This window comes from Equus przewalskii, chromosome 2 (genome assembly GCF_037783145.1).
Source record: "Equus przewalskii isolate Varuska chromosome 2, EquPr2, whole genome shotgun sequence".
Taxonomy (NCBI): domain Eukaryota; kingdom Metazoa; phylum Chordata; class Mammalia; order Perissodactyla; family Equidae; genus Equus; species Equus przewalskii.
This window is the reverse complement of record NC_091832.1, coordinates 40073948-40083675: the sequence shown is the minus strand read 5'-3', so window position 1 is coordinate 40083675 and position 9728 is coordinate 40073948. Positions and strand designations below refer to the sequence as shown.

Below are 9728 nucleotides of genomic sequence, written 5' to 3'. Positions count from 1 at the left end.
CAAGCCATCAGCCAACGTTGACTGTGCTGTGGGCTGAATTGTGCCCCGAAAAGATACGTTGAAGTCCTAAGTCCCAGGTACTCGTGAATGGGTCCTTATTTGGAAGTAACGTCTTTGCAGATGCAATCAAGTTAAAAGGAAGCCATAATGGATGGGGGCTCTGATCCAGTGATTGGTGTCCTGATAAGAGGAGGAAAATTTGGACAGACACAGACACACAGGGAGAAGCCACGTGAAGATGGAGGCAGAGACTGGAGTGATGTATCTGCAAGCTGAGGAATGCCAAGAGCTGCCGGCCACCACCAGAAGCCAGGAGAGGGGCACGGAACAGACTCCCTCACCGCCGCCAGAAGCATCCGTTCTGCCAGCGCCTTGAACTTGGACTTCCAGCCTCTAGAATGGTAAGAGAGTAAGTTTCTCTTGTTTTAAACCACCCAGCTTGTGCTAACCAGTTACAGCAGAACTAGGAAACTAACACAGTTGTTAACGTAGCAAACACTCTGAATGCAAGTCCGGGGACACAGTGGCGCCCAGTAAGCTCCGGCTCCCTCTGGTCTCCTTGGTGCTGACCCTCTGTCTCCACCACCTCCTCCTCCCGCTGCCGGCACCCACGCCCCGCCTCCTCCCCGGCTTCTGAGGCCGGGCCAGTCTGGGCCGGGGGACTCCGGCCGGGGCAGGCGCCAGAGCAGCTCCTGGCCCCACGCCAAGGCCCGCAACACCTCATTACCGGGCAGGATGTAACGCAATTTCACCCATGGACAGCGCTGAAAGCCAGGCCTTTGCCGGCGTGATGGATGGGCCGGAAGCCGCTATCTTGCCTCCGCCCCTCCCAGGCCTGGGAAGGCTCTGAAGCGCCCAAGCAGCTGGCACGCAGCGCGCCTCGCAGCTGAGGCGCACAGATAACCCTCAGCAGCGCGCTGGGCTGCCCGGCCGGCCCGGAGCGAACGTCAGGGTGTTAATGAGTCTCCGCGGGCGGCGCCTCCCGCCGCCCCACGCCCTGCTGGGCGCCTCGCTCCGCCGCCCGACTCCCCTCCCAGGGCTTTGTTCCTTTCTTCCTTTCGTTTCCTGTTTGGGATAAACATGATTCATGCCAGCCCCACGGCCCTGTCACCCTGCCCAAGGCCGGCTGTATGTCTCGGGATGAGCCTCCGCGGCTCCAGCCCGGGCTGGCCGTGGGCGCAGGGGGAGGGGGCCGGACAGGAAGCGGCCGAGAGGACGAAGGCAGAGGTGATGGGGCGCGCCAGGCGGGGAGCAGAGCGCCAGGCACCGAGGGGGACTCAGAGAAGTCGCCGGGCCCTCTGGGATTCGCCCTCTCTGCCCCGGAGCTGTAAGGAGCTGTGCTGCTCCCTAGGGCTGCTGTGCAACACATCACAAGCTGGGGGCTTCCAAAACCAGAAAGTTACGCCCGCTCAGTTCTGGAAGCCAGACGTCAATATCCAGGCATCAGCAGGGCCCTGATCTCTCTGAAGGCTCTAGGAAAAGATCCTTCCTTGCCTCTAACAGCTTCTGGGGGTGCCAGGCAATCCCTGGCCTTCCACAGCCGCCTACTGCCAGTCTCTGCCTCCGATGCCACCTGGGCTGCTCCCCTCACGGGCCTCGTCTTCACATGGCATTCTCTTCCCAGTGTCTCTCTCCTGTTCTCACAAAGACACAGTCATGTTAGACTAAGGGCCCACCTGCTCCAGCATGGCCTCCTCTTGACTAATTACAATCTGCAATGATCCCATTCCCAAATAAGGCTCCATTCACAGCAACTGGGGGGTAGGACTTCAACATGCCTTTTTTGGGGACACGAGTCAAACCATAACGGCTCCCAAGACTCCCAGCATCTGGCCCCGCCCCCTGTTACTCCTCTCTCATCACTGCCCCTCACATACTGGGCCACCGGCAGTTCCCTAGATGAGCCACGTTTTTCCTTTTCTCTGGGCCTCTGGGTGTGCTGTTTCTTCTGCCTGGATGCCTGACTCGTGCCTAACCGTCCACCTGTCCCCCATGATTGTCAGTCATGGTGGGCTCCTTGGTGAGTAATGCCTCATCCATCAAGATCAAGCTTAGCTGTCAGCTCTCCCGGGAGCCCTCACTGACCCTGTGCCTCTGGGCTCCTTAATGCCCCGAGCTAACCTGCACTGCCCCTCGTGGCCCCCCAGGTGGTCTTTACCCATTCGCCTCTCCTCGCCAGGCTTTCTGTGTGTAGGCTCCGAGTGGGCAGGGTCTGTGTCTTACCTCTGCGTGCCCAGCAAACAGGTGCCCGGTAAACGAATTATTGAGTGACGAATACTATGAACCAGCATTCACTGAGCACTTACTAGGTCCTCATGCTAGGCGCTGTTCAAGCCCTTTACTTGTATTCTCTTTTTCTTTGATTGAGATAAAATTGGCATATAACATTATAAGTTTCAAGTGTACAACGTTATAATTTGACGTCTGTATTTGACAACTTCAGTGTGCTCACCACTGAAAGTTTAGTTTCCATCCATCACCACACGATTGACCCCCTTCACTCATTTTGCCCATACCCCCTACTCCCCTTCCCCTCTAGTAACCGCCAAGCTATTCTCTGTATCTATGTGTTTGTGGTTTCTTTCTTGTGTTTATTTTTATTTTTAGATTCCACATATGAGAGAAATTGTATCGTGTTTGTCTTTCTCTGTTTGACTTATTGCACTTAGCATAACACCCTCAAAGTCCATCCGTGTTGTCACAAATGGCAAGATTTCATTCTTTTTTATGGCTGAGCAATACTCTGTTGTATAAATATATATATATATATGTATATATAGCACATCTTCTTTATCCATTCATCCGTGGGTGTACATTTTGGTTGTTTGTGTATCTTGGCTATTGTAAATAATGCTGCAATGAACATAGGGGTGCCTATATCTTTTCAAATTAGTGTTTTAATATTCTTTGCATACATACCCCAAAATGGAATAACTGGATCGTATGGTATTTCTATTCTTAATTTTTTTGAGGAATCTCCATACTGTTTCCACAGTGGCTGCACCAGTTGACATTCCCACCAAAGAATACAAGGCTTCCCTTTTCTCCACATCCTCGCCAACACTTGTTATCTCTTGTCTTTTTGATAATAGCCATTCTCACAGGTGTGAGGTGATATCTTGTAGTTTTGATTTGCATTTCCCTGGTGATTAATGATGTTGAGCGTCTTTCCATGTGTCTGTTGACCACCTGTATGTCTTCTTTTGAAAAATGTCTATTCAGGGCTTCTGCCTGTTTTTTCATTGGGTTGTTTGCTCTTTTGTTGTTGAGTTGCATAAATTCTCTATACATTTTGGATATTAACCCTTTGTGGGATATATGATTTGCAAATATCTTCTCCCATTCAGTAGGTTGCTTTTTCATTTTGTTGATGCTTTCTTTTGCTGTGCAGAAGCTTTTTAGTTTGATGTAGTTCCATTTGTTTATTTTTTGCTTTCGTTTCCCTTGCCTTTGTAGTCTTAGCCACAAAAACATCACTCTAAGACTACTCTCAAGGAACTTACCACCTATGTTTTCTTCTGGGAATTTTATGGTTTCAGGTCTTACATTCAAGTCTTTAAACCATTTTGAGTTAATTTTTATTCACGATGTAAGATAACAGTCTACTTTCATTCTTTTGCATGTGACTGTCCAGTTTTCCCAATACCATTTATTGAAGAAACTGTCCTTTCTCCATTTTATGTTCTTGGCTCCTTTGTTATAAATTAACTGTCCATATATGCGTGGGTTTATTTCCGGGGTCTCAATTCTGTTCCATTGATCTGTGTGTCTGTTTTTGTGCCAGTACCATGCTGTTTTGATTACTATAGCTTTGCAGTATAGTTTGAAATCAGGGAGCATGATGCCTCCAGCTTTGTTCTTTTTCTCAAGATTGCTTTGGCTATTCGGGGTCTTTTGTGGTTCCATACAAATTTTAGAATTATTTGTTCTAGTTCTGTGAAAAATGCCACTGGAATTTTGATGGAGATTGCACTGAATCTGCAGATTGCTTTTGGTAATACAAACGTTTTAACAATATCAATTCTTCTAATCTGTGAGCATGGATTATCTTTCCATTTACTTACGTCTTCAGTTTCTTTCATCAGCGTCTTATAGTTTTAGGTGACCAGGTCTTTCACCTCCTTGATTAAATTTACTCCTAGATTTTTTTTTATTTTTAAAGACTTCCTTTTTCTCCCCAAAGTCCCCCGGTACATAGCTGTGTATTTTTACTTGTGAGTCCTTCTGGTTGTGGCATGTGGGACACTGCCTCAGCATAGCCTGATGAGCGGTGCCATGTCGGTGCCCAGGATCCGAACCGGCAAAACCCCGGGCCGCTGCAGGGGAGCGCACAAACTTAACCGCTTGGCCACGGGGCCGGCCCCTTTTTAAAATTTTTGATGCAATTGTAAATAAGATTATTTTCTTAATTTCTCTGATAGTTTGTCATTAGTGTGTAGAAATGCCACAGATTTCTGCGTATTGATTTTGTATCCTGCAACTTGACTGAATTTGTTTATTAGTTCTAACAGTTTTTTTCTGGAGTCTTTAGGGTTTCTCTATATAGTATCGTGTCATCTGCAAAGAGTGACAGTTCTACTTCTTCCTGTCCACTTTGGATGTCTTTTCTTTCTTTTTCTTGCCTAATTGCTGTGGCTAGGACTTCCAATACTGTGTTGAATAAACGTGGTGAGAGTGGGCATCCTTGTCTTGTTCCTGATCTTAGAGGAAAAGCTGTCACCTTTTCACTGTTGAGTACGATGTTAGCTGTGGGTTTGTCATAGATGGCCGTTATTATGTTGAGGTGTGTTCCCCCGATACTCACTTTCCTGAGAGTTTTTATCATAAAAGGATGTTGAATTTTGTCAAATGCTTTGTCGGTATCTATCGAGATGATTGTATGATTTTTATCCTTCATTTTGTTGATGTGGCGTATCACGTTGACTGATTTGTGGATGTTGAGCTATCCTCGCATCTCTACAGTAAATCTCACTCCATCATGGTGTGTGATCCTTTTAATGTGTTGTTTGTATTAACTCATTTAATCCCCCACAATAACCCTAAGAGGTAGATGCTTTTGTTGTCCCCATTTTACAGATGAATGAACTGAGCTCAGAGCAGTTAAGCACTTCTTCAAGGTCTAATGATTGATAAACCTCAGAGTGAAGATGTGAATTCAGACCACGAATGAGGACGCTGTCCTTGCCTTGAAAGGCCATGCAGCTGAGCAGCAGAGAGAGGAGCATGTACTCAAGGGTCCAAGGAGAGGCCCAGAGCTTCAGTGCTAGGAAAGGCTAGAGCCCAGAGATACTCCTGGACTGAGAAGGTGGTATTCTTGCACATCGCCATGTGGGGGCCCTTCATTTTATCCCTGAGACCGTGAGCTCCCGGAGGGCAGGAGAGGACTATGTATGATTCCATTTGCCTCTCCCTCTCCAGTCCTGACAGAGCCCTGCTCACAGCAGGCAGAGCCTGTCATCTCCAGGTGTGGATCCTAACCAGCTGGGCGTCTGTGTACTTTTCCACCACACCAGTCACCATTCAGTGAGGCTCAGGGAGAGGCAGCTGAAAACTGCTCCAATTCACCCCAGGAAGGAGGAAAGCTTGGCTTTGGGGTCAAACCAACTGGTGTTTCAATTTCAGCACTGCCACATATCAGCTGTGTGACCCCAGTCCAGTCACTTGAGCTCTCTGAGCTCTCATTTTCTTATGTGTACGGTGGTGAAGACAATGAGGAAAACTATGACAGACAAGTAGGGAGCAGGTCCAGAAAGCCAGCAAGCAGTTGATGGTGGCCATTATCCCTCCCCCAGTCACTTCCTCCCACGGTGCTCAGAGCCATCTTCCATGGGGTGGTGGACACAGCTGCCATTTCCTTTGCATTTAACTCACTTACTTAAATTTTAACAAATTTTAAAGAAATGAAGCAAAACACAGATAAACAACCATTTAGATTCATGACTCCATAATCCAGGAATTCTCCGTCCGATGCAATCTGTTCAGCAATTGTTGTGTGAGTGGGAGGGAAAGCATCGTGGGTAAATGTTTCTGCAGATCCCCAGGGAGGAGGTGAAAGCCCAGCTTCTCGGGATGAGTCTTTTCTCCCCAGAAACGTCAGCACGTGTCCCAGTTTGGGACTCTAATGCTGGAGTCTTGGTAAGCTCCCGGGGAGAGGTCTCTGCACATGGGGGCAGGTGCTAGTGTGGAGTGGGGTGAGAGGCGGCCAAGTGGGGACAAAAGCTTCAGTTCTCTGTGGTTAAAATGGCCAGCAGATGTCCTCTGGGGACAGCCATGTCCGGGGGCCCAGAGACTGGGCTGGGTCATTCACCCAATGTCTTGGCAACGGCTGAGTTTATGGCCAAGCTCTGGCTCTGTCACTTGCTGGCTGCGTGGCTTTGGGCGAGTCCCTTAGCCTTCGGGACCTCAGTTTCCTCAGGTGTAAAATGGTCACGGTAGTGCTCTCCTCATCACAGGTGATGAGGAACGAGAGAGAATGCATGGCAGAGCTCAGCCCCGCTTCTGGCCCTTGGGAAGGGCTGAGCACGTGGAAGTCTGGTGGCCAATATTCCCAGGCAGACAAGACAAGGACTGCCTTGACACGCTCTGAGAGAAAGCAGAGAAAAGAGCCAAGAGCTCTGCCCAGGGTCAGGAAGGACTTCCCACAGGAGGTGGCATTCCCATAGGAGATGGCCTTCGAGCTGGGCCTGGCATGGAGGAGGTGGGTTCCCATGGGGAGGGTACAGAAGTGAAAGCCCATTTCCTGGAGCTTCCTGCAAGGACCATCATAATGTTTAAATGAGTGTGAGGCTCTTTACATGGGGCTGGTATGCGGTGGGTGCTCACTCCGCATCGCCCTGTCTTAGGGAGTATGCACATCCGCCTCTCACAGAGCTCGGAACACAGTAGGTGCTAAATACCTCCTTCCCTCTCACAAGGATTCCACCTACTAAATGCCCTATTCACATTCCTCTCGCTCAGGGACTGGCACATGGTAGATGCTCAATGTGCGTTGCCCCCACACAAGATGTGGCACACGGCCATGTTCAATAAATGCCCGTGACGCTCCCCTGCTCCTGCCTCTTTAAGAGCAGGGCCTGTGTCCCCTCCTTGTTGCCCCGCTGCGTCTCACCCACGGCTGAACGCACAGCAGGTGCTCGGTCAATGTGGACTGAATGGACCTCGACTTGGCACGTGAGCATGATTACAGTCCTGGTGCTAACGTCCTCAACTCTCTGGGATCAGTAATCTGACTGCAGTTACTGCCTCACTAACCTGCCCGTTAGCCCCTTGCTGGAGACCGCAGGTATGCTGCTGCCACCTGTCTGCCTCCCTCCTCCCTCCCTCCCACTTTCCTGGGAAGGAGCCAGGCCAGATGGGCTGTGCCGGGCACCTCTCCGCAGCACACCAGGGCCAGCACTCAACTCTGAGTGCTGGAGGATTGGCAAGTGAGAAGTTGGCCAATATGCCGTTAGAACGAGGCACAAAAGGAGCCATGACCAGGATGGAACTGAAGCCCATGAGGACATTTTGTCCTCTGACACTGAGATCTGGGTACCTCATTCAGTCACATTTGTCACTTTGCCCCCCACACTGGGAATCTTGGTGTCTCACTCAATCACATTTGCCTTGAGCATTTATTCCTACCAAGCCTAGAGCTTGGTGCTAGGGATCCTGATGGTCCCTGATCTCCAGGAGCTGCGGTCCACTGGGGCAGGGAGGTTTTAATGGAGGTGCATAATGCAGGCAGGAAGTGCTCCCATCTCCAAGGAAGTTGGGTTGTCCCTACCTGGAGGCATTGGGGGCCTTCACTGAAAAGGTGACGTTTGAGTTGGGCCTTAGTGACTGCGTAAGATTAGTCCAGAAGAGGAGGCAAAAAAGTGGACATCAGGTAGTGGGAACAGGCGATGCATGGTGTGAAATGTCGTGAAGGTGGGGACGGTTCACCTGCCCCCTGGACCCATCTTTGTGGCCCATGTGGATGCACCAGCTTCTCCATTTCTTAGAGCCTGAGGAGGAGGAGAGAAAAATCACAGCATTTCAGGGTCCAAGGCCTGCAGCTGCCACCAACACAGAGTCAGAGAGGTTGTCAGAGATCATCCAGCATCCAAAATAGTAAAGAGGGTTTAATTTCAATGCCAACCCCGACCACCTGAGAGGGGAGGTGGGCGCAGGAAAGCTCTGGGGTCAATCCGGGGCGTGGTGGGAAGCAGTGCTTCATCTGCCAGGGGACGCTAGGGGAGGGTGGCAGCCCTGATCTTGTCCACCCCGCTCATTTACACACGTGGAAACTGAAGCCCAAAGGACAGTCACCAGACCAAGGACACAGATGAAGGACCTGCCAGCTCTCCTCTCCCAGTCCAGGGCACTTTCTGTTAGACCAATGGTGCTCCAACTTGAGCGTGCATCAGAGTCTCCTGGACAAGCCTGATAAAACACAGATTCTGGGCCCACCCCCGGATCTTCTGATTCTGCAGTTCACATTTCTAGTCAGCTCCTGGGTGCTGCTGATGCTGCTGGCCTGGGGCTTGGCTTTGAGAACCTCTGCTCTACGCCTGCTAGGTAGAAAAATGAAGATATCCTCATTTCCAAAAAATAGGGATAACCATACCCTCCTGAGCTCCTAGGGTTGTCATGAAGGGCGTATGAGGTCAAGTTTAGGAATGTGTACTGTTGGTTAAAGCAGTGGTCCTCAACCTCAGCTGCACATTAGGATCACCCACGGGACATTAAAAAGTCCTCCTTGAAAAGAAATGACAATTATGTGATGTGATGGAGGCATTAGCTAACCCCATGGTGGTGATCATTTTGCAATATATAAGTGTATCTGGGCCAGCTCCAATGGCCTAAAAGTGTGACACATTCTGCTTTGGCAGCCCTGGTTCGGTTCCCAGGCACAGAACCATACCACTCATCTGTCAGTGGCCATGCTGTGGTGGTGGCTCACATAAAAAAAAAAAAAAGTAAGATTGGCAACAGATGTTAGCTCAAGGCAAATCTTCCCCAGCAAAAAAAAAAAAAAATATATATATATATATATATGTGCATCAAATCAACATGTTGTGCACCTTAAACTTAAGCAACATTATGTGTCAATTGTATCTCAATAAAGTCCTGCTGCCCAGGCCACAGCCCAGACCAATAAATCAGAATCTCTGGGGTAGAGCCAGGCATCAGCGTTTTCCAGACCTCCCTGGTGATTCTAACGTGTGTCCAGCCTTAAGAAACAGTGGGGGACCTCGTTGAAAATGCAGACTCACATTCAGTAGGTCCAGGATGGGACTGAGAGTCTGCATTCTTAACAAATGCCCAGGTGTTGCCAATGCTGCTGGTCCACGGACCACACTTTGAGAAGCAAGGGCCAGAGGACAGAGAGAACCTGCTGTCATCATCTGAGGCTGGCACATTTCAAGATATTTTCAGCAGGCAGTTAAGGGTTCATCCTCATGTTTGCAAACCCTCCCTCTTTGCTACTGGTGTTAGCAGTGTGTCATCATGATTGCAGCTTTTCCATCCTCTCTGCAGCCCTGACTGGGGGGATCCGGGACCACTCCAGAGCTCATCGCCCAAGCGCAGCCCCTGCAGGCCCCAAGCTGCTTTGTCAGGCAGGAGCCAAGCACACCAGCCGCCACCGCTCATTTCCTTCATCTCCGTTCTGGTCTTTAGCAAACAGCGTCAGATATGATAGATTTTTGTTTGCAAACCCAGCCTCGAGGCTGGAAATTGACGTCTCCCTTTCTCCTGTTGCATCC

The 9728-nt window shown here is 49.8% G+C and overlaps 1 protein-coding gene across 3 annotated transcripts in view; it reads left to right on the top strand.

Moving 5' to 3' along the window:
- The first annotated feature begins 263 nt into the window (after window positions 1-263).
- Window positions 264-9728, top strand: part of DISP3 (dispatched RND transporter family member 3) — a 72817-nt gene continuing 63352 nt past the window's right edge. For 2 of the 3 annotated variants that reach the window (XM_070603371.1, XM_070603366.1), the window contains exon 1: window positions 1875-2020. In XM_070603371.1, coding sequence (XP_070459472.1) covers window positions 2006-2020 — 15 coding nt within the window. In that variant the 5' untranslated portion in view covers window positions 1875-2005. Of the gene's footprint in view, window positions 402-1874; window positions 2021-9728 lie in introns of those variants that run through there. The other variant, XM_070603380.1, reaches the window with a different exon arrangement.